Here is a 23429-nt window from a genome sequence, read left to right on the forward strand (position 1 = left end):
CCTCGGTGCTGCAGAATACAAGCTTAAGCCCGTATTTAACCTTGCCAGGAACGGCAGATCGCGCCTGGCCAGCTTCCGTCTTGACCTCATCGTGGGGTCGCCCTTTAATTCCGCAGGTCTCGCCCCAGCTTTGACAACACTTAAAGCCCGCTGGTTTAGAGTCTCTTGTCTTGTCTCTACATTGCCTTTGCCGGTACAACTTAATAGGCGGCTGATCCACAAGACTTGGGCTGAGCCAGCTTCCCATTATGGACTTCCTTTCTGAAGTCGGTGCTCCCACCGTGGCAATGGCGTCGGCATTATCGTTGGCGACTGGCGCCTATCTGAACGCGAAGCTCTCAATTGGCACCGATTTGACTACTTTGAAGAATGACCGTGCCTTTGCACAGCGTCTCGGCCAGCGCCTTGGACAGCTCGGCGAATCTACCACGATATACAACTTGCTCCAGCGGGTTGTCGAAGTTGAAGGCCAGGGCACCGAGGATGCACTGTGGTTTGAGCATAAGACCTGGTCATACAGCCAGTTGAAGGAGTGTGAGACTTTTGTTTCCATTTGGCAAGGATTGAGACGCTGACCTGATGTTTTAGTGGTTGATCGATTTGCAGCGTTGCTACAAACACGCGGTGTCCAGAATGGAGATATGATTGGCGTCTTCACGACTAATTCGCCCGAGATGGTTGTCGTGCTGTACGCATTGTCAAAGCTGGGCGCGGTGGCTGCTATGGTCAACACCAACCTGCGTGGTACGTGGCAACAACTGAAGACATTTCATGAAACACGCTAACAAGGAGAAGACGACACATTTATCCACTGCCTCAACGTGTCAGGCTCCAAGTCCATCATTTCAACACCAGATATCGCCCAACATGTCTGTGCTGAATTGCCACACTTCACCTTCAACATCTCCTCCTTCGAGGGCGTTTCCTCCGGATCAGTGGAGCTCATAACATCAACCGAATTGCAACAATTCTCCCCAGCCGGGCTGACCCCAGCGAAACGCACGCCGAAAGACCTCACTGCTTTGATATACACATCCGGGACGACAGGAAAGCCTAAGGCATGTGCAGTCCGAAACATGCTGGCAATGATCACCTCCACCCCTCTGTCTGCTGATGTCAACAACCGCGCCAAATACTACCCTCTCCGTACCTACTCTTCTCTCCCTCTTTTCCACGGCACCGCCTTCTTCACTGGCCTGTGCTACTCAGTGGGCAACGCCGGTACCCTCTGTCTGCGACGCAAGTTCTCTGCCTCGCAGTTTTGGAAAGATGTTCACGATTCCCGCGCAACCCGCATCCTCTACATTGGTGAGCTTTGCCGCTACCTCCTCTCTACGCCCCCGTCCCCTTACGACCGTGACCACAATTGCATCGCGGCATCCGGTAATGGTTTGCGAGGAGAGATCTGGGAGAAGTTCAAGAGCCGCTTTGGTGTTGCTGAGATCCGCGAATTCTATCGGTCGACTGAAGGTCTGGCTAAGTTTGACAACCATGGTCCTGGCGTATGGGGTGCTGGCAAGGTTGGCTTTTCGGGTCCGATTCGACGATTCTTGGAGGATGATACATTCATCGTGAAGTATGATAATGAAACGGAGATGCCGTATCGCAATCCTTCGACTGGGTTCTGTGTTCGGGCTGGTCTGGACGAGGAGGGAGAGGCTATTGGTCGTGTGCGTGATCGTAACTTGTTGACAGAATACTTGCACAATGATGATGCTACTGAGAAGAAGCTTCTGAGAGATGTCTTCCAGAAGGGCGATCTTTTCCAGCGGACGGGTGATCTGGTTGTTCAGGATCAGTCTGGCTGGATCAGGTTCCAGGATCGCGTCGGTGATACATTTCGCTGGAAGGGTGAGAATGTCAGTGCCGGCGAGATCCGTGATCACATTTGCCGCATTGAAGGAGTTCATGATGCAGTTGTATATGGTGTCAAGCTTCCTGGGTATGACTTGAAGCTCTAGGTCATTCGATTCCACTTGCTAACGTCTTCCAGATATGATGGCCAAGCCGGTGCAGCCGGTATTACTCTCGAGGAACATACCCCGGCATTTGAAACCGAACTCGCTTCCAAGCTTTACCCGGAGTTGAAGAAGCGCGGTGTCCCGTCATACGCCTTCCCTCGCCTCGTTCGGTTTATTGAAAAGTGAGATTTCTCTCTCTCTCTCTCATAGCAGCAGACCCAAGAATCTCTCACTAACAAGCTTCTTCACATCCAGGGTTTCCACAGGTGTCACTTTCAAGCAAGCCAAGGGTGACCTTGTCAAGAAGGGGTGGGATCCACGGAAGGACACTGCGGGAGACAGCCTCTTTTGGTTGAATGGAACCAAGTACGAGAAGCTCGAGGACAACAGTTGGTCTGCGATTGAAAGCGGCAAGGCCAAGTTGTGAGTACCAGATAGTGCTGCTGGTATGGTTTGAAACTCTAGACATTTGGGGATGGGGTAGGCTCATGTATATCAATCTACCTTAAGCATCGCATGTGAATTCGAGATTGCATTTCAAAGAAGGAACCAGGATCAAACTTCGTATAATTTCAGTCGTGAACATCCTATGGCAGTTACCGCAGCGTAATGCAGCATCCAGGAAATGTAATTGTCCAACTAGTACTTATCTGCGAGACACTGGACGGGGCTCCCGTTTGCCCCACCCATCGCGGACTCGGCCGTTTGAACCTCCATTGTCCAATTGTTGAGGGACGACTATCTTATCAATGTGAATTGACCCGCATCCACCATCAGCCTCAGCCATCACTTCTTCCCTATTCTTCATCTTCCCATACTTCCATCGAATCCCGTCGACACCTGGACACTTCCATTTGATCAACCTGATTACCAGAGATTACCTATCCCCGTGTGCTCTACAAATAATCGATACCTGAACACCAAAGGGCTTGAATTTCAAGATGCCAACCGCCTCGCTCATACTCCCGCGTCCATTCGAGGGAGAAGCATGGAGCGGGAAAGAGCCCCTCCGCGCGCCATCCGAAGCATCCTTCGTCCAAGCCTTCGGCCAAAGGCTACCCAGCGCCTCATTCATGCAGACATCCTGGGGCGCAGCAGCTTACTACGAGCTCCCACCTTCAACCAGCCCCCCGAAAAACACCCCCAACCCAATTGAGCGCATCGTTTTTGTCCACGGCGTCCAAACCCCCGCCATCGGGATGCAGCCTCTGGCCAGCGCCCTGCAATCGCGCTTCCCCTATGCCTATTGCGTGCTGGTTGACCTGTGGGGCCACGGGCTCTCCGATACACCGGTTGTGGAGTTCGGGCCGATGCGCTTCCACGAGTTGATTGACTCCTTGATTATGACGCTTAACTGGGACGACGCGCACTTTGTGGGATATTCCTTTGGTGGCTCGACTGTTGCGAGTTTTACGGCGTTGCGTTCGACGCTCGTTAAGTCTATGGCTCTGGTTGCGCCGGCAGGTTTGCTGCGTCAGGAAGAGCTTACTGATGAACAGAAGGGGTATATGCGTGGTGGTAGGGGTGTGGAGGAGAAGGCGCAGGAGTGGATTTTGGAATATCTGGAGGGGGGGGGGAGTTGGTTGTTCCTCCTGATTGGAAAGAGAGGGTTGCTAGGGGTGAAATTGTTGCGGAGGCTGTTCGTGATTGGCAGATGAAGAATCATGAAGGTCATTTACCGAGTGTGGTGGCTATTTTTCGAGATGGTGGGGTGTTTGATCAACATGATGCGTTTAAGGAGGCTGCGGGGAAAGGTATCCCGAATCTATGTGTTCTTGGGGAGTTGGATGCCTTGTGTTCTGTGCAGGATTTGCATGATGTCGGCATGCAGAATGTTGCGGTTGTTCCGCAGGTTGGACATGGTGTTGTGAGGCAAAAGGTTTCAGAGGTTGCACAACTTATTGATGATTTCTGGAAGAGCCTCGAGAAGGGCAAATAGGAGGCCTGCTGTATAAAGCTAGGTTGTTTTTTTTTTTTTTTTTTTTTTTTTTTTTTTTTTTTAAGAAAAAAAATAAAAAATAAAAATAAAAAACCTCTCAATAGTCTAGAATTTGAAATGAAGGAAATTTTGTGCAGCACAAACTCCAGCTTAGTGCTAGTTCTGGTAAATGTTTAATCATTGCTGGTAATTCTCGGGTGCTCGGAAGTACCGAATCGGGATATGCGAGCCAACCGAGGAATGCGGGGAAACCCCAGAGCACGGGGAACCCTCCACGTCTGTCCTCTGCAGACATCGACCCGGAAAAAGGAGTGTGAAACGAGTCCGTCCGCGAAGGAGCGCTGTTTTCGGCATACTGCATAACATGCCTTCCTCGGCAGTCTATCCGGACATCAACATCCCCGATGTCGATCTATGGGGCTTGATGTTTGAGAATGAAAGGGAAGAAAAGTTCCCCGTTGACAAGAGTAAGTGACACAAGACATGAACAGGTTCATTCCGACCAAAACCTCATAAATTGACCAGCTATCTATCGCGATGCCATCACAAACCGCCAGTACACGTACTCTGGCCTTCGAGATGCTGCAATTGCCTTTGGACAAGGCTTGCGCTCAGCATGGGATTGGAAGAAAGGGGATATTATCACGCTGTTTACCCCGAACAGTATTGACATGCCTGTCGTCATATATGGTACCTTCTTCGCAGGTGGGATTGTGTCACCGGCTAACCCTAGCTACTCCGTCGATGAGCTAGCCTTTCAATTGAAGGATAATGGCACTAAAGCGATCGCAACATTCAAGTCACTTCTACCCATTGTTACCGCGGCGGCAAGGAAGACGGGTATTTCTCCGGGGCAAATCATCTTAATTGGCGATGAGCGAGATTTTAGTGGACAATTTCGCCATGTTGATGAGATTATGCGGGCGACATCACCGCATGGTCAACTGCGAGCAAGGTTGAATCCTGACACCGACCTCGCGTTTCTTGTCTATTCATCCGGAACAACGGGACTGCCCAAGGGGGTCATTTTAAGTCACCGGAACATCGTCTCAAATGTCTTGATGGTATCCTCTTCTGTGGGCAAGAGCTATTCTTGGCACAAGGACAAGTTGATCGGGATCCTGCCTTTCTACCACATTTACGGTGAGTCACAGCACCCACCAGGAAATTCCTTTTGGGATCTAACAGCAATTCTAGGACTTACATGCCTCATTCACCAACCGCTGTATAGGGGAATCGAAATGATTGCAATGGAGCGCTTCGATCTAGAAACATTCCTCGGCACCGTCCAAGACGAGAAAATCACATTCGTTTACCTTGCCCCGCCGGTCCTGGTCCACCTGGCAAACAACCCGATCGTCGACAAGTACGACCTGAGCTCACTGCGCATGGTCACATCTGGAGCTGCGCCCCTAACGCGCGAGTTGGTGGATACAGTCCACAAGCGTCTGAATATTAAGATCAACCAAGCCTATGGACTGAGTGAAACTAGTCCCATTACGCATACCCAGCCTTGGGATGAATGGTATACCAGTGTCGGTAGCGTGGGGAAGCTGATGCCTAATCTCTCTGCTAAATACCTATCGCCTGATGGTGGAGAGGTACCGACGGGGCAGGATGGGGAGCTTTGTCTTAAGGGACCAAGTATCTTCAAAGGGTATTTGAATAATGAAGAAGGAACTCGCAATGCTTTCACTTCGGATGGATATTTTAAGACGGGTGATGTTGGATATCATGATAGTCGGCACAATTTCTATATCACGGACCGAGTGAAGGAGCTTATTAAGTACAAGGGATTCCAGGTTGCTCCGGCTGGTGAGTCCACCTCTTATCTAAACGAGACGTATCTAATGGCGATCACAGAGCTCGAGGGACTTTTGATTTCCCATCCAACTGTCGCGGATGTTGCGGTGATAGGTGTAGACCAAGATCATACTGAAGTCCCTCGTGCGTACATCGTTCTATCGCATAGTGTGAGAGAGTCGCCAACCACGGCGGAGGTGATCAGGAAGTGGATGGACTCGAAAGTCAGTCACCACAAGAAATTGAGAGGTGGTGTGAGATTCGTGGATCAGATTCCGAAGAGTGCAGCGGGGAAGATCTTAAGGAGGAATTTGAAGGAGATTGCTAAGCAGGAGCAGGCGTCTCTTCAAGCTAAGCTATGAAATAGGCGCCAAGCACTCTGCATAGACAACTAAGATGGGGATTCATACAGCCACATCCTTTCTGCCTCAGACCACACCCCCTCCCTGACCTTTCAGGTATATGCCAGTTCTTCAGCTTTGGTGTCCTGAAAATTCGAGTAGAAAATGAAATTTCTTTTTTTTTTTTTGGTCTGTCGGGGGAAAATAGTATAGCCCGAGGCCCATTCACTAAGGCTGGCATAGCGCATCACTCTCTAAAGTAGCAAAACAGACAGCTAATCATGTAGGTGACTGAGGAATTAAAATGGTAGTAGGTCTAATGAAGGTTTCAGATCACCAGATCAAAACTACATTAGTATAGTGGAGGTTGCAAGTGGCGTCAAAATTGGCACCATGTTTGACCAAGGCTCTTATCCTGAATTACCTAAAGCCATGACAGGGGTGTGGTCTGAGACAAAGGGGGTGTGAAAGCATCAATCTCCTAAGTTTATCTCAATTTGGGGAAATCTCGAATGAAATGACTCTCACAATGATACCCATCCGGATTCTTGTCCAGATAGAGCTGATGATACTCCTCAGCATCCCACCAAGTGCCCGCCGGAGATATCGAAGTGGTAATAAGCTTTTCATACCACTGCTCCCCGACCTTCTCCATAACAGTCCTTCCAATCTGTTCCTGGGCAGAGTCATGATAGAAGATGGCAGAGCGGTAGTTCGTGCCCTGGTTGCGACCCTGTCGATTCAGCGAGGTAGCATCGTGTATCTTGAAGAAGAACTCGACAAGGGATTGGTAAGATACAATAGCCGGATCGAACATGAGCATCACAGCCTCGGCGTCTGCATTATCGTAAGTATGAGGCTTCTCAGCACATGACTCGAAGCATGGTTTGAAGGAGGACATACGCCCGGTAGTTCCTTCGCACACAACTTCGTAGGACGGTGCATCGGTTTGGCCTCCGGTGTATCCAACACGCGCTTCGGCTAGTCCACGTCCATCTCCGAAATGCTTTCTATATAGATGCTCCACGCCCCAAAAGCATCCTGCGGCGAACGTGGCTTTTTGTAGGTTTTCTCCATTGCCTGACATGGTGACTTAACATCGAAGACTAACACGGGATCAATATGGATGACGAGGTCCAGTTGGAGTAGAGGATTTTAGTCGTTTGGGCCTGTGTACCCCGCGAGCAAGACGATCAGAGACTCCTCGTGTTGCATGCACTGGGAAATTGGAGTAGGATCGGCCAACTCGGTAATGCGCTGCGATACCCCGCTTCTTGTGTGTATGGTCGGGTAGATCATTGGATGCATGGTATGGAACAGCCTTTCTGACAAGAAAGTATCCCGAAGTATCATTGAGAACAATATACATCCAGTCATCGAGTTTAAATCAAGAAGCCATTAGTCCTCCCCTGATTTATGAGTACACACAAGACATTTCCATCCCCGCTCACGGGATAGAAATTCCCCTAGGCTCCCGCTTCGCAAGACGAAGACGACGCTTCCACTTCATCCGACTCTTCCTTATCGCCCGCTGGGTCCGCTCAAGAGGATAGTTGACAGGCGATTCACCACCAGTGAAAATGAAGAAATCATACAAGAAGGCGCCCATGAACGCACCCGCCACAGCACCAACCCACGGGCCATAGAACCAGTACGGGTTCAAGAACAGATCATTGCTATAGCCCATCGCGAGAAGCGCAAGTCGTGGCCCGAAGTCTCGACTGGGATTGAACGCCGCGCCAGTCTGGTAGGCGAATGTCATACTCAGACATGTAATGACGAGGCCGATGATGAGCGAGTTCATACCGGCTCCGGGTGGAGCGTTCTGGTCATCACCTAGGGCCAGGACAGTCACGGCGAGGAAGGCGGTGCCTATGAACTCTGTGAAAAAAGCCGTCGCGGGTCCAATCCATACCTCGCGTTGACTGGTGACGAAGCTGGTGATGATGCCCGTGTCGATGTTGTTGCTAATGTAGTACTGAATGGACTGGTAGTAGATACCGTACGCGGCGAGACCGGCACAAAAAGCACCGATGAATTGGGCCGCGAAGTACTCTGGGATTTTGCGTTTGGGGAAGCCACGGTAGAACCAGAGCATCGCGGTGATGGCGGGGTTGAGATGGGCACCGGAGACACCACCGGAAATATGGATACCAATCATGGTTGCAAAGCCCCAGGCCCACGCCGTGGTGTTAGGGTTTCCGGCGGCTGCGACGGTCACTGACAGGTCGGCACAGAATCCGATGGTTAATTGCACGAATACGGCGAGCGCTTCGGCGAGTGCTTCGCGATGGTGCGTCCGGATGACGGACCATGTAGTGTGGTTGTTGTGGACCTCTTCCTCGATGAGATCCTGCACCAATGGATGTAGATCCTCAGGGCAGGTCTCATGGTCCAATCCTGGGAATTCCAATTTCGTGTCCAAGTCATCCGCATTAAGCCCTTCTGGGACTTCAGGGACGGTCCCCAAGGGATCGTCTGTTAAATAGTCGGGCGGTCTACCCTGGCCATGGCCATCGTCGGTTGGCTGCGATCCGCCTTCTTCAACGGTGGAAAGGTGGTCCTCATCAGCATTCCACTGAGACGGCCGTCTTTGTCGAGTAGAAGACGTGTGGGAAAGACGTCGTGATCCTCGCCCGGCAACAGAGGTAGTTTCTCCCGTAAGAACCTTGTTCATGAAGTTGGCTTCACGCTGCAGCCGCGCATCCTCCACCTGCGCCGCCATCTTTCGTGGATCGACGGTTTTTTCGATTTTTCCTTGTTCGAGGTCATTGGGATTCGGATCGAGCCCTAATCGCTGCGAATTCTCCGCGGGAAGTTGCGCATTGCCGCGCTTCTCCAACAGCTCATCTTTCGTCGGCACCATGCCCGGTCGCACGACACGGGGCAGTGGTTTAGCCAGAGACCAGACGGGCTTTGCATTATTGGGCTGCTCATACGAAGGATTGAGGTCTACGTATCCCGGTTGCACGAAGGGCTCATAGGACAGGACCATCTGCGGACCTTCATCGGGCCCTGCCAGGGTGAATTTCCCTTGGGTTCTCTCTGCCAGGGTCGTCCGCGGTGCTAGACTCAGGACGCCACTGCCGCTCCGTCTAGCTGCTGAGCTACGACGGCGGGGCTGGTCCTCGTCGATGGCCGAGAAGCGCCGAGTGGGCGAGATGGCATCGTCCTCTGACAATCCTCGGCCATTTCTGGTCGGGGAGATTGGTCCCTCGCTTCTGCGAGAAGCTCCAGACTAGGCAGCACAGTCAGAAACATTAGTTCTTTTCTCAGCTGAGGAGTAGACTTACCACTGCTCTCGGTCGGCGAGGACTTCCTTCCTCCATTGTTGAAATTGCTGCTGCAGGTCGGACTTTACCCGCTAGGGACCCAAGCTTTTATAGTGGGGATGCACCAAGGGCACGTTTCAGAGTGTCGCCAGCGAGCCTGCACGGGTCGGCTGGGAGGAAAAGCTGTCGAGGAAGTGGAGCTCTCCTTGCAAGAACAAGAGGAGAGAAAGAAAAGAAAGAAAGAGACGAAGCTCCGGTGGAGGCCAGTGTCACGATATAAAAATAAAAACTAGCACCATCGCGAGGACCCAGTCGACCACACCCCCTCCTCGCGTAGTGGAGGAGCAATACGCAATAGCCATCCGATCATCGCGATTTTCCGGTTGGCGTCGCCCACGCTGTGCAGCTGGAGGGCGTCGCCAGGCAATGAAGAACTGGAGAGCGAGGGGTAGTTCCTGGCGTGACCCACCACCACCTTCAAGCCCGCCGCCAATTGACCCGTGGCTGCTCCCGACCTTCGCCAGCCTGCTTTAATCTAACGCGTTTCTCGTTCGACGGCGTCGCTGATCCCGGTGGATCGCATTTGATTGTTCGCTGCACACCTCCCGTCTAATCCGAGTGATGCACAGTTTGCACATATTCGAGTCGTGCAGCACAAACCGCCGCTAGGCATGACATCACTGCTGCATCCTTCCCCTCTCCTCAGGGTTTCTTGGGATGCAGCTCTTCCTCGGCAACGCTGGGTCGCTTAACTTACATACGGCAGTTCTGGACAGGATAACTACCCTGGCAATCAAGCTGGGCGGTGCGTTGCAGTAGCAGCACTGTTTAACTCCACCTCCACATCGCCAGGTGAACGCACCGAGCTTGAAACTTCCCGTTCACCTTGTCTCCAATCTCCACGTCGATCGCCTTGGCATCGGTATGTCAGCCTCAGTGTGATCACGCAGTTCTTTCTAAAGGTCCTGCCGCAGGACCCTCGGTTGATCTATACTGGCACCCGACTTCGCCTTCCATGCCGTAGACAAGAGAGACCCTCTTTCAATCCCTAAACGTATGCATATCTACTAACCGGCCGGTTACCTAAATTTGGATTAGCGTAAATAACAAGTCAGGTAATCACCAGGCTCTAATAACTACCAGACCTTTTATGATAGTGTATCACTGGCTACCCACATTATTGTCTGCCAGCTTCCGAGCCAATGCAGGGTTGATGTCACTCCTTTTCTCATCCATGATCAGATCGCCTTCACAGACTTCCCCCCTCTCATATAATACGTCCATTGCTCATGCTTGCGACATACATACTCCAAAACTTTCCAGCCTGTCAGCTCCCCGAATTGGGCCATCTGTCCGATAAAGAACCATACTGGATGGCGGTCGCCTCCCGATCGGCCAGTGCTTGCGCAAGACCGCTCGAGACGGTGATCGCAAGCCCTGGCCCAATCATCGGGCTCCATCGGGCCCATCATCAGTCTCGCGATAAGAAATTAGCAGGATGTGATAGGTGTGGGAATTCGGTCGGAAAACCCCCGTCCACGCACTGCAATTCGTTCAGACGAGCAAAAAATGACGACCGGCTGTCGTCGCACCAAGGCTCTACAGTAGGTTAGGGACCCTGGTTGGTGGCTGCAGCTGCAAGCCTTTTCTCGGTCGCAAGACTGGCGAACACTCGGACGATAAACAGTTGCCGGTCGCTCCATTATTATAATGCCAGTGTATCGTCTGATATTTGCAATGCTCGGTATTAACTATCCACCATCCGGAAAAAACGAAAGGGCCGTTGGTGCTCAGATACCTGCTCCTGATGTCCTTCGCGACCAAGGCAGAGCCCGAACCGCTTGGTCCCGGTTCAACTTCACAAAACCCGTAGCTGGCAGTTGACAGGAACGAGTAGTGACCCTTTAGAGTGCACCTGTTTTCTACCACGACCCTACGAAGTAAATAAGAATATTGGAAAATACTTGGCTTCTTCCGCCTGGCTCGGGGAGGGGAGGGTCTATATGCTCGGCAATACCGTGGTTTCCCCAGATCCGTTCCTGCGGCAAGCCGATCGCGGTGGAGTTACTCCCTTGACACATACATACCTTAGAGTACCTAGGAGCAGCCTAGACGTGAAAGACTGCATTCCAAGCACAAACAACCAAACAACCGCATTCACACATCCTCTCGATTCTCATTTCCCCTATGATACCGGGACCCTACGGTACTTAAGGTACGGTGGCTGTGATTGAGTCGCTAAGCTCATGCTAAGCCCGACGCGGGCGTAGCGTGGGGCGAATCCAGATTGCCTCCAACGCGGTTGGCCTTCACGCCTCGCAGGGTTTGGCACGCGCGGGGCTGGCACGGCCGAGCGAGGCCTTTTATCTGAGATTCGGACGCTCCGACCAATTTCCCCTCTTTTCATTCTCATCCCCTGCGACACCCTCGAGTTGCAGTTGGACGTCGAGCCGGCACCATGGAACAGAAAGATGCCGCCCTCACTGCCGTCGAGGTGGATCGCGAGGTGGATCGCGAGGCCCAGTCGCAGGTCGATCTTGCGACGAATGCCGACCAGATCGATGCGCCCGATCACTTTGACGACAAGTATCGCACGACCAGGAATGAGATCTGGGCCTATTATGCGTGCGTTGTTTGTGGAGCTGGAAGCGTCCTCCCTTTGTGTCCTTGTGGATGAAACTAAATGCCGCGAATCTACAGCTACTACATCGGGAATAATGGTCTCTCGCTGTTCAGTATGTCCTGCACTTGCTAGCTCTGAACGTTTTGGTTCTGGTCTAACTGCGAATACAGATTTCGCGCCCACGGCCTTCCAGAACTTGCTCTCCCAGGCCGCCCCGGTCGACGGCATCATGGAGTTTGCGGGAAGTCCTCGGTCCATCAACAGCATCGTGTTGCTCTGCAACGGCATCTCCTTCGCCATCCAGGTCGTCGTCTTCTTGACGATCGGTAGTTTTGCCGATTTCGGCTACTGGCGCCCCAACATCCTAATTGCCCTGTCTCTTGTGGCCTGGGGCATTGGGTTCGGTTGGTTGGGCGTGCATACCTGGGACAAATGGGAGGCGGCGGTCGGCCTGTACATTGTCGGTTTGATTGCCTACCAAACCACCCTGACATTTTGGACGGCCGCTTTCCCCGGGTTGGCCCGCAATACCACCGAGATGAAAGAGAAGGCAATGGCGTACAGCGCCGGGACTATCACCCGCGTCGAATACGATTACGCCGATACCATGATGCGCAGTCGTCTGGCTAATATGGCCTTCTATATCCAGTCTTGTGGCGAGGTCGTGATTCTGGCCGTCATTGTTGGCATTATGTTCGCCTTGAATGTCAACAAGGGCCAGCAGGAAAATAACTGGGGACTCAGTGTACTGATTGCCTTTGTTTCTGGTGTATGGCTGCTGTTGTCTCTCCCGTGGTTCTTCCTCGAGAAGCGTCGCCCCGGTCAGAGTCCAGGTCCACAAGGTGTCCTCATTGCAGGAATATGGCAAGTTTGGCATGCGATGAGACAGATTTGGAAATTGAGACAAAGCTTGGTCTATCTCATTGGTAAAATAGCAACCTTAAGTCGGCCCGGATTCAGACTTGTACTAACATAATACTACGATAGGCTATTTCCTTCTAGGAGACTCGCTGAACACCACTGTCACAGTTATCGCGACGTTGCAGAATACTATTGTGGCCTACAATACTCTGCAATTGACATATCTCCTGATAGTTGGAATTGCTGCACAGGTTTGTCTACCCGTCATCAAGTGATTTAGCACCGAATTAACCATCAGCGATTTATCTAGGCGGCTGGAATCTACACATTCTGGTTTGTACAGAAACGCTATAAACTCGGAACAAAGACCATGTTCAATACCATCGCGGTGGCAATTATCCTACTAGATGGCTGGGGCATGATCGGAATCTGGACAACCAAATTCGGTTTCCACAACACCTGGGAAGTCTGGGTATGGCCAACGTCAACCACAAATTTTATTTTTTTCTTTCCATACAGTGCTGACCCGGCTGTGCAGGTTTACCAAGCATACTACGGCTTCTTCGTCTGCCCCTGGTACAGCTATTCGCAAATCATGATCTCGGAGGTGACACCCCGAGGTCACGAGTTCCTCTTCTTCAGTCTGTTCAGCATCATCGGCAAGACGTCCTCGTTCATCGGACCTATTGTCTCCAGCGCAATCATCGATGCGGACCCCAATCATAACAACTCCACTCCATTCTATTTCCTCTTTGCGTTGAGCGTTGTCAGCTTCGCGGTCTTGTTCTTTGGTGTTGATCTGAAGAAGAGTCAGGATGAGCAGGAGAGCTTTCTCCTTGACAAGATGCGACGTCGTGAGACCAATACGACTCCGACAACGAAGGGTGGGCCGAGTGTTGTGTAAATCATGCATTTGCCAAGTTGAGGGATATTTGTGACTGATGGCATTGATCAACAGTGAACATAATCCATGCCCTTTATATAGTACCTTGATCTCAGTTGGTTTCTGCATTTTCTTCATACTCGAAGAGCGACTTGTGCGCGCATTGTGATTGCATCTTCATCTGCCCTTTTACATAATTTACATCCTGATTGTTCGATTGGCGTTGGGTGGTGGTTGGGTCACATTTCTTACTTAATACTCTCGAAATTTGAATCAATTTGCTGCTAACTAAAGGGAACTCCTGTGGTATCTAGTGTATCCATGTCTCAGTTGTCTCCTGAACTCTAATTTCACATGTGGAATGTTGATGTTGAGAAGGAGTGTGGTTTGTACTAGTAATGCCTCTAAATGAGTCGGGTCTGAGGTTTCGGCGCCGAAACCATCCAAAGCACCAACATCTCGGCACCGAAACTGCTTGCCACCACCCACGACCTCAAGCTCTATGTAAACCTTCCTTTTCTCGCGTTTGTACTGAGGTTTTCTCCCACGACACAGTACACATCTCTTATGTCTTCAATTCAAACCCCACTCGAAATGTCTCCATCCCAACAACCTGTCATCGTGGTCGGCGCCAGCCTCGTCGGGCTATCGGCAGCCCTATGCTTGGCCTCATACCAAGTACCAACCATCGTCCTTGAGAAACACGAAGGAATCTCCAAGCACCCACGCGCGATCGGCTTCACAGCCCGAACCATGGAGATCTATCGTTCGCTCGGCATCGAAAACAAGAATCCTGCGCCGGAAGACTTCGTCCTCGAGCGCGCCCACGTCGAAAGCATAACCGGCAAATGGCACGACAATTCGTCTTGGTCCGATACCGAGAGAAAACAAAAGTCAAACGACCAAAAGCAACAAAAGAAAAAGACACAGTCTACTCCCAAGAAAGAATTCTCGGTTGAACGAGGCTCCGCCATCCCCCAGGATAAATTGGAGCCTATGCTGGAAGCACTCGCCCTCGAGCGAGGCGCTGATATCCGCCGTCAACACAGAGTCGTGTCCGTTGCACAGGATGAAGAGGGCGTGACTGTTACTGTTGAATACAAGGGGATGCAGCAGCAAATCCACGGTTCATACCTCATTGCAGCGGATGGCAATCGCAGTACCATCCGAGAACTCCACCAGATTCCACGTCACGGCCGTGGATTCATGCAAACACTGCACAGCGTGCTATTTCGCGCGCCGCTAGACCAATGGACAAAAGGAATTGTCCAATTCGACATCGACCAGCCTGACCTCAAAGCCTTCCTCGCATCCTACAGCGATGGACGCTGGGCACTAATGTTCAAAGACGATATCGAGCGCGACAGCGAAGCCCTCCAAAGAGCTATCTACCAGGCCATCGGAAGATCCGACTTCCCCATTGAGATCATTACAATCGGTCAATGGGAGTTGACCGCTCTCGTCGCTGATACTTTCCTCTCCGGTCGAATTTTTCTCGCTGGTGATGCCGCGCATACTCTACCACCCAATCGAGGCGGGTACGGCGCGAACACGGGTATCCACGATGTACACAATCTTGCCTGGAAGCTTGCGGCAGTTCTATCTGGGAAGTCATCTGCGGAGCTTCTGGATACTTATGATTCCGAGCGGCGACCGGTCGCGTTGCTGCGACATGATCAGATCTTCGTGCGGGCTGATTACAAGGTCCATCTTGATACGGCCACGCCTGCTGGTGAAAAGATCGATGATGATGCGATGGAATTTGGACAGCTTTATCTTTCCATGGGGATTGTTGGAGCTTATGAGTGTCTACCTCGTGCTATGAGGCCTGATGAGTGGAAGGGCCAGCCTGGGACCCATTTCCGCATATCTGGGTCTTGAAAAAGGAAGTAAAAACTCCGCTTTTGGATGTTGTTGGTCATAGTGGATGGACTCTTATTTCGGAGTGTAGCGAGTGGTCTGATGCCGCTGCTAAGTTAAGGGAATCCTCTCCTGTTGTTCTCAACTCTCTCTGCATCGGGGGCGATGTACAGCTGCTCCAGCAAGGAGATTTCCAGGGCTGGTTTGGAGTTTCTTCGACTGGGGCTGCTCTCATCCGTCCTGATGGGTATATTGCTTGGCGGGCGAAGGAGGCACCTCCAAATCTTGCCCAGGTTCTTGATCAAGCCATCTCTATTGTGTCATTTAGAGTTGAAGACCATGTGGAATAAGCGAGTGGGTCTTCCTTGGAGTGTCTTCCTGTCTTTCGAATGAGTGTGTATCTATATCAGGTCACAATTCTTAGCACATAACCAATTAAACTAGCAATCTATAGTTTTCTGATATTTTCTAGCCTCCGATAATTTCTTCAATCGTCTCGTGCTTCATGGATAGAACTTTTCCAAATCCTCATCTTCTGTTTCACGGCCAACTGCATGGCTCATCCCTGCATTGTGCACGCTGGTGGCTGTGCGTCTCCAGGTATCATCTCGCGTCTACTCCCGAGCCTTGTGCGACGTGTTTCCACTGTCAGGTGGGATTTCTGCAGTTTTCCAGCGTAATACTTGAAGACTCGAAAAGATAACAGATATCTTTCTCGAATGATTGTTTGCGAAAAAGAAGATTTGCTGCGAAATTGTTGTGTAAGTTGTCCATGCTAGTCGCGGGGCTGTGTTCCTGGGGCGTGTAATGTCAGTGCCATGTAAAGGATCATCCTTGTCTTTCAATGCTTAATTCTTTGAGAAGAATTGCCATGACCATCATCCGTAAGCTTATCATATTACTCTGCTACCCCTGGTCTGGCTGAAACGTTGGTCTAGTCTTCAATGTTGGCCTGCTGGAATGGCAGAATCTGTGGTTATTTTTTACCTCCTGTTTACCTTTGAGCCACATGGTGCTTCTACGTTTCTCGAAAATTCCAGCAAATCGAGAATGATGAACATAGTGCCACAGTTTATTTTATTTCGGAATATTTATGGGATTTGGGGGTTGTTATTTGACCGCCCGTGTGTTACGGTTGCCTTGGGGCGCTGACGGCGCCTTCCGTTTGTAGTACTGCCAGCGGCTTCGCTCACTTCCACCCTTCTTTTTCCACTCCGCCTTTCCTTCCACTCTCTTCTTCTTTCTCTTCTACCATCCCTTCTCGCTTCGTTATTTCTCCCGCCTTTTCATACTTCAGTCATCTTCATCGTTTCGCTGACTGGTAACATCTTTTCAAAATGGCGGACCGCGTCCATGGCACCGCCGATATCAACCTCATTGAAGCCGCCGTCACCTGGCATGCCTACCTGATTTGTGGGTTTGCCAGCTTCGGAGGTCCGTCCCAGAAACTTCCATCTCTCTCCTGATGATCAAAGGCTGACTCAATATGTTCATACAGGTATCCTCTACGGCTATGATTCTGGCTACATCTCTGGAGTCCTCGGCATGCCCTATGTCAAGAAGCAATTCGGCCATGAAGTGAGCAAGGCTGAAGACCCCGATGGCTATATCATCGCCCCCTCACGCAAGTCTCTGATCACCTCCATCCTTTCGGCCGGTACGTTCATCGGTGCTGTGCTCAGCGGTGGTGTTTCCGAGCAGATCGGTCGTCGTCTTACCATCATGCTCTCGTGCCTGATCTTCGCTATCGGCGTTGCTATCCAGGTTGGTACTGTCAACATTGGTGGTTTGGTTGCCGGTCGATTCGTTGCTGGTTTGGGTGTCGGTGGTGTCTCTGCTACCGTTATCCTCTACGTCTCCGAGATCAGTCCTCGTCGTGTCCGGGGCCTGCTGGTTTCTGTTTACCAGTGGGCCATCACGATTGGATTGCTTGTAGCATCTGGTGTGGACCAGGGTTGCAAGAATATTCCCGAAAGATCCTCGTATCGTATTCCGATTGGTATTCAGTTTATCTGGGCCTTCATCCTTGCGTTTGGTCTTTTCTTCCTCCCCGAGTCTCCTCGGTACTACGTCAAGTGTGGACGGATGGAGGATGCCCTCCGCTCCCTGGAGCGAGTGCGTGGTCAGCCCGGCTCGAACCCAGCCGTTCAAGCTGAACTGGCAGAAATCAAGGCCAACTACGAATACGAGAAGCAAATTGCCAGCACCTCTTGGGCCGACTGCTTCAAGGGCGGTTCGTCTCGCCGTGGCAATCTTCATCGGGTCATGATGGGCACTTGCTTACAGATGTTCCAACAGTGGACTGGCATTAACTTCATCTGTACGTGAGAACGATCCTAATCTTACGCCGCTCAGATTCGACTAACGCTTGCTCTACAGTTTACTACGGCACCACCTTCTTCCAGCAGGTTGGAATCCACAACCCCTTCTTGATCTCGACCATCACGAACGTTGTCAATGTTGTAACCACCCCCGCCTCGTTCTACATGATGGAAAAGTTTGGCCGTCGTACCCTGCTCATCTATGGCGCCGTTGCAATGTGTTTCTGCGAGTTCGTCGTCGCAATCGTTGGCGTGGCCGTCCCCGGAAAGCACGCCGCGTAAGTCAAATTCCCGTGGTATGAAATGATAAAGAAATAGTTTCCGCTGACCATTTTATTTTCACAGGGATCTCTGCCTGATCGTTTTCACTTGTCTCTACATCGCATCCTTCGCCACCACCTGGGGTCCTGCTGCATGGGTCGTTATCGGCGAGATCTATCCGCTTCCTATCCGTGGCAAGGGTGTCGCTCTTGCTACGGCTTCTAACTGGCTGTGGAACTGCGTCATCGCTGTGATCACTCCCTACATTGTGGACAAGGAGAAGGGCAACCTGGGTGTGAAAGTCTTCTTCGTCTGGGGCAGCGCCCTCGTCCTGTGCTTCATGTTCGCTTTCTTCATCGTTCCTGAGACCCGGGGTCTGACCCTGGAGCAGGTCGATAAGATGCTTGAGGAGTCGACCCCCATGACTAGTGCCGGCTGGAAGCCCCATGATACTTTCGCCCACGAAATGGGTATGGTTGACAAGCCCGAACCCCATGTCGCTCACCACGAAGAGCGTGGCCCCGCCACCATGGGAACCTCAACCGATACTCGGGTTGTTTAGCTGACGGATTGCTTGACTCAGGATGGCTGGCACTGGCTCAATCTCTCGACAACACCGCATCACTTACTTGGAGCCTCGCTAGAGATTTCTGCAAGCTGACACAACGGAGTGAACGGATCAATGAAATCAACAGTAAGTTCGATTGAGTTTCAACGTGGGAAGGCTACTATTTTAGGTTTCTAGCAGTATTTGTTCTTTACGGATTTACCTAGATAGTTTTCCAGCCTTTCCACCGGATCAATGAAATCAGTATTGCTCCCTCGGGTGTCATTTCAATACTGCAGCACAAATACAAGACAACTTCATATGGTATTGATCGTTTTACATACAACCCCTAGGAGATAGAGACAAGACTGTAAATGTAAAGGATATAAAGATTGAAACGCCAGACCCATGCTCTGCCAGAAGCGCCAAAATTCAACCAGACCGAAAGACATAACCAGCTTATTCGTCGTCGGACGCAGCCTCTTTCTTGCTCTTCTTCTTTTTCTTCTTCTCCTTCCGCTCGGCGGCATCATCCACCTCGCCCTCGGTCTCGGCCTCGCGCTTCCGCTTGCTCTTTTCTTTCTTCTCCTTCTTGTCCTTCTTCTTCTTCTTTTCCTCGCCGTCGGCAGGCAGGCTCTCCTCGGGCGCAACAAAATCCTTCTCGCGCTCGCGCATCTTCTCCTCGCGCTTCTGGCGCTGGCGCTCGACAACCTCCTCCTTCTGCGCCCGATCCTTCGCCTCCTTGGAAAGGAAGTACTCGCCAGACTCGATCTGGAGATCGACCTTGCTCTTCTCGGGCGCCGGTGGGAAGGGTGTGTAGACCTTCTTCGACTTGTCGGTAACCTGGAAGGGAACGCGGCGCTTGGAGAGGGTGCGCTTCTTGAAGTTGGGCAGGAATCGATCCCACGACTCGTTGGCCAGCGTCGGGTCCTTGGCCAGCTCGCGCTTGATCATCAGCTCCTTGATGTGGTAGATCGGGTGGATGTTCGCCATGCAGTCGTCCACGATCCGGCGCACCTCCTTCAGTCCCTTGAATGGGCCCATGACCGAGACGGTGTTACCCTGCACCATGATGTAGGTTCCAGTCAGGAGTTCCAGGGCCTTGAGGGTCGATCCGTTGGGGCCCAGGATGCGCTGTCGCCGCTTGACGAATCGCTCCTTGTTCCGCACCTGGTTGCGGATCTTGACGATGTCGCACGCCACGCCGTCTTCGAGGATCTTGAGGGCTTGGGTCACGGGCACGCTACGGGCGAGGAGCTTGATCAGGTCGCGCGCTTTCAGGATCGAAGCCGGATCGTAGGTCTTGCGGGTGGTTTTCACGGTCATGCTACCCTCCACCAAATCCAGTGTACAGGCGATGCCCTGCTTCTCCAGTGCTCGCGTGATATCGGGCCAGGCTTCCTTCAGGTACATTTCGCGGTATTTGGGGAAGAGCGTCATGAAAGACGACTCCTCGACGAAGTTTCCGGCGACATTGTGTTCGGGCTTGAATTCTTCGATCTGATCGCATGACGGTGAGTCGGGGGTTTTCTGTGCGAATTTGAGGATAAAGATGACTTACCTTCCACTTGTCGATATCATCGGTGTCCCAAGGCTTTTCCTTCTTGTACGTCGAAGGCATTGTGGCGGATGCTCGAGGTGTTGGTTGTAGCTTAATGAAAATCCGCGCGCCAACTTTTTTTCTCCCCGCTTGCCGCTTTCCCCAGTTAGGAAGGATATTATACCTAATTTGTCAGGCAGCAATACGTCTACTATTGCTGGCTAACTAGTAGATCGACCAGCGATGATTCGTAGCTAAAAATTTATGTGTATATTTCACATAGTGTGATTAACTGTAGCCGAGAGTCGGATCGGAATCGTTCACACTTTTCTCTCGATATGACGGAGACTACAGTATGTCCTGAAGACATATTGATGGACACCGCAAAACTACTATGGATGCCCTCTGCTTTATGGAAATGAATGCACAAGTGCATTGCTATCAGGTCTCTGGGCTCGTACTAAGTTACCTAGCTACGATACCTTTCATTGTTGCCGTTGATTTCCCTGAATATCTATGTGGTTAAAGACCAGGGCATTTGAATTAGTTATCATGTGATTCTCGATTAGTCATATAGTCGAACGGCAAACACCCAGAAAGCAAAGTGTGGAAAGTTCAACATATCTCCTATTGGCCAGAGATTGGCAGGAAGTGTAGAAATCCGACTAAGTCGGGGTAACAACATTTGACTTAAGACTAACAGCTGATCGCTGACATTTAAGAAACAAACCTCATCAGGCGGGCGAGTCTCAGTATATTTAAAAGCCTTCAGATGCCCTCCGCCACAAATTGGATATCCTACTTCCGTGATGGAAACTGGGGTTAAGAACAGTCTACCATGAGTTCGCATAGACGCAAAATACCGTTTTGCCCTCCCATTGGGCTATTTAAGGATAGTTCTCGTCATTGAGATCGACAAGCGCAGTTCAGTTGTCGAAATATGGCAATTAGTCCTGGCGGGAGCTCCCGTCCCACTTACTCGTGAGTGTATCATCTCGCTCGGTGGAGTCAATAGATCCTCCCCTCTGGCACAGCAATTCTTAGCATTAAACAGACATACTGTGCGCGGCGTGTTATTGTTAGTAATGATGTGGTTCAGCACGCACCTTTGACAATCCCTCTTCAAGCGGTCTATGATAGGGCCCAGGCTGTAGGGGCGACCCGAAGACATGCCCTAGCATGGTATCATCATGCAAAAGACGCACTATGAACGTAGTACTCGAGCCCCATAAACATAAATCACGTATGACAATCAAGGACTCTTGAAATTTCTACACCGTGGGCTAATAAATATAACTGTATGTTGTGTATGTACGCGTGGGAATGCAAAATATGCAAGAAAAATTGGTGAACTGTGCAAGAATACTCAAGTTCATGCGCCAGGTGCAAGGCCTTGAGCTCTTCATGCAATCACGACCACCGTCGATAGGTCGCCGCTTCATATTATAATGTGATTTCGGCCCTTGTCAAGGGCTGTGCGATTCGATGCTTCATGCCTTTCGGCCAATGCAGACGTATCTGTCAAGTCCATCGTCAGCAAGACTCCGATGTTCCAACACGACATCATATCCTAGCGTAAGATGTCTAAGCCCTAGGGTATGTAGGAGGCACATACAAGGGGAAGTAGGCTTTGAGAGATGGGTTGCGGGCCTCTGCTTGGGCCTGGTCAACCAGTGCATCGAAAGTTTGGGGTGACATATGCAATCGTTGGGTAAGGGGGTACAGCGCCAAGGATCGAAGTAGTTCTTGGATATTCTGGCTGTTCGCTTGGCCGATTTCTCGCGTTCTCCGGTCTGGATTAATCGTGATGTTAGACCATTACGTGTGGTGAACTTTTCAACGGAAGCTGCCCATGGTGACCTACCATGTGACCACGCCGACAGCGGTAACGGAATCATCTTCGTATCCACTTCCGTCAATCCCTCGCTCGTCAGCAAACCTCGCAGCCTCGATCCAATGCGGAGATCCTTCCTATCCTCCAGCGCACGCATGTACTGTGTACTCCAGCGTCGGAGGGCATGGTCGTCGGTGATGGACCCGTTGTCCGACTGCACGTTGAAGTATATTTCGATCATCTGAACCCATCCTCCGGGTTTCAAGACCCTTGAGGAACGACATTTCCATCAGCACTGGGACCTTTTCAATGGGTAAATGTGGGCAACGTGGGCTATTATGATTCGGGGGTCTGGCGGGAATGGAACTCGTTGCTTTGCCTGGGAACGTTCGCACCTGACGATATCGCGGATGTAGGTTGGCCATCGAGCTTTGTGGATGCCGGTCGCGAGAAGTCGAGATTGGACTAGGTCGAAGTGGTTTGGGGGGAATGTGAATGTTCGGTTCAGGTCGTCGACCTATGGCGCCGTGGGGGGTTCGTCAGTATTGTGTTCTGCGTTCAGGAGGCCACACTCTCGGCCTGTACCCTCGTCTGTCGTAAAGAGGCAAGGGAATCGAGGTTGAGGTGGGTGAAGGTGGAGACCTGAGCAGGTTTGTTCTGGGGTGTTGGGTCTTGCCAGTTGAAGTGTGAAGGAAGAAGGTGCACCCACTTGAAGCCACAGGTTGTCAGGAACATCATCAGGACTCATGTGCGGGGCAATATCTACACCAATGACCTTCTCACACCAACCGCTGTTAATTGACATTGACCATCAGAAAGAAGGCCAGAGAAACGCTCACTTCGCAGTCTGGGTACTGTTCGGCTACCTCCACGGCCCAAGAAGCAGAGCCGTGGCCGCAGTCCAGCACTCGCTTGAGTCGTCGAATAGGCGGGAAAATGAGACGGTCGTCGAAAATACGCTGGAAGATTCGTTGTTGATGATCCAGGCGCTGGGCTTCCTCCTGTTCCGGTTGTGTCTGTCAGTGGGTACTCCAAGGCCATCGATGAGATTTTGATGTGTTGGTGGTAACCCTACTTCATCGACTGGGCCGAAATATATGCGATGGTCGATGGAGTATTTCTGATACTCGCGGCCCTGGACAGTGAGCGTATCGAGGAATTCCCGGTCCAGCTCTACTGTTTGCGAATCTGGGTTGCTTCACGCCACAAACGTCGGTTAGCCTTGAGCATGGAGGAGGGGGAACACAACAGGGCTTGTCAGTACGTCATGGTCACTCGGCTTCACTCGCCTGGTATGTGAATGAAAGAAGGCGAGTATACTGCACTGTGTAATACAGGGCTGTCGAGTTTGGAGCAGGGCGGGGCTGAATTCTCTGGGCCAAG

At 51.4% G+C, this 23429-nt stretch overlaps 9 protein-coding genes across 9 annotated transcripts; 6 read left to right on the forward strand and 3 right to left on the reverse strand.

Annotated features, from left to right (window-relative positions):
* Positions 1–248: 248 nt before the first annotated feature.
* Positions 249–2388, forward strand: N7532_000609 (putative bifunctional fatty acid transporter/acyl-CoA synthetase (FAT1); the record flags this gene model as incomplete). The annotated part of the gene is made up of 5 exons (XM_056613113.1): positions 249–534; positions 589–744; positions 796–1942; positions 1994–2143; positions 2217–2388. The coding sequence occupies 5 exons, from the start codon at positions 249–251 to the stop codon at positions 2386–2388; spliced, it is 1911 nt and encodes a 636-aa protein (XP_056480337.1).
* Positions 2389–2902: 514 nt separating this feature from the next.
* On the forward strand, positions 2903–3900 carry N7532_000610 (alpha/beta fold hydrolase; the record flags this gene model as incomplete). Its single annotated transcript, XM_056613114.1, has 2 exons — positions 2903–3479; positions 3566–3900. 2 exons carry the CDS (start codon positions 2903–2905, stop codon positions 3898–3900), a joined length of 912 nt encoding a protein of 303 aa, XP_056480338.1.
* A 364-nt stretch (positions 3901–4264) lies between these two features.
* Positions 4265–6065, forward strand: N7532_000611 (acyl--CoA ligase; the record flags this gene model as incomplete). The annotated part of the gene is made up of 3 exons (XM_056613115.1): positions 4265–4367; positions 4426–5043; positions 5098–6065. 3 exons carry the CDS (start codon positions 4265–4267, stop codon positions 6063–6065), a joined length of 1689 nt encoding a protein of 562 aa, XP_056480339.1.
* Positions 6066–7491: 1426 nt separating this feature from the next.
* N7532_000612 (MIP/aquaporin family protein) lies at positions 7492–9373 on the reverse strand (the record flags this gene model as incomplete). Its single annotated transcript, XM_056613116.1, has 2 exons — positions 7492–9282; positions 9338–9373. The coding sequence occupies 2 exons, from the start codon at positions 9371–9373 to the stop codon at positions 7492–7494; spliced, it is 1827 nt and encodes a 608-aa protein (XP_056480340.1).
* Positions 9374–11774: 2401 nt separating this feature from the next.
* Positions 11775–13704, forward strand: N7532_000613 (putative autophagy protein (Atg22); the record flags this gene model as incomplete). The annotated part of the gene is made up of 6 exons (XM_056613117.1): positions 11775–11941; positions 12017–12051; positions 12110–12865; positions 12927–13051; positions 13111–13272; positions 13339–13704. The coding sequence occupies 6 exons, from the start codon at positions 11775–11777 to the stop codon at positions 13702–13704; spliced, it is 1611 nt and encodes a 536-aa protein (XP_056480341.1).
* Positions 13705–14037: 333 nt separating this feature from the next.
* N7532_000614 (uncharacterized protein) lies at positions 14038–15893 on the forward strand (the record flags this gene model as incomplete). Its single annotated transcript, XM_056613118.1, has 3 exons — positions 14038–14068; positions 14108–15557; positions 15635–15893. 3 exons carry the CDS (start codon positions 14038–14040, stop codon positions 15891–15893), a joined length of 1740 nt encoding a protein of 579 aa, XP_056480342.1.
* Positions 15894–16880: 987 nt separating this feature from the next.
* N7532_000615 (sugar porter family MFS transporter) lies at positions 16881–18687 on the forward strand (the record flags this gene model as incomplete). Its single annotated transcript, XM_056613119.1, has 4 exons — positions 16881–16977; positions 17042–17863; positions 17923–18142; positions 18210–18687. 4 exons carry the CDS (start codon positions 16881–16883, stop codon positions 18685–18687), a joined length of 1617 nt encoding a protein of 538 aa, XP_056480343.1.
* Positions 18688–19131: 444 nt separating this feature from the next.
* On the reverse strand, positions 19132–20293 carry N7532_000616 (KRR1 small subunit processome component; the record flags this gene model as incomplete). The annotated part of the gene is made up of 2 exons (XM_056613120.1): positions 19132–20202; positions 20234–20293. 2 exons carry the CDS (start codon positions 20291–20293, stop codon positions 19132–19134), a joined length of 1131 nt encoding a protein of 376 aa, XP_056480344.1.
* A 1409-nt stretch (positions 20294–21702) lies between these two features.
* Positions 21703–23315, reverse strand: N7532_000617 (class I SAM-dependent methyltransferase; the record flags this gene model as incomplete). The annotated part of the gene is made up of 8 exons (XM_056613121.1): positions 21703–21730; positions 21828–22005; positions 22077–22315; positions 22442–22563; positions 22632–22754; positions 22886–23047; positions 23122–23242; positions 23311–23315. The coding sequence occupies 8 exons, from the start codon at positions 23313–23315 to the stop codon at positions 21703–21705; spliced, it is 978 nt and encodes a 325-aa protein (XP_056480345.1).
* Between the last annotated feature and the right edge of the window lie 114 nt (positions 23316–23429).

Source organism: Penicillium argentinense (assembly GCF_028826775.1).
Source record: "Penicillium argentinense strain IBT 30761 chromosome Unknown utg000001l_segment0_segment0, whole genome shotgun sequence".
Taxonomy (NCBI): domain Eukaryota; kingdom Fungi; phylum Ascomycota; class Eurotiomycetes; order Eurotiales; family Aspergillaceae; genus Penicillium; species Penicillium argentinense.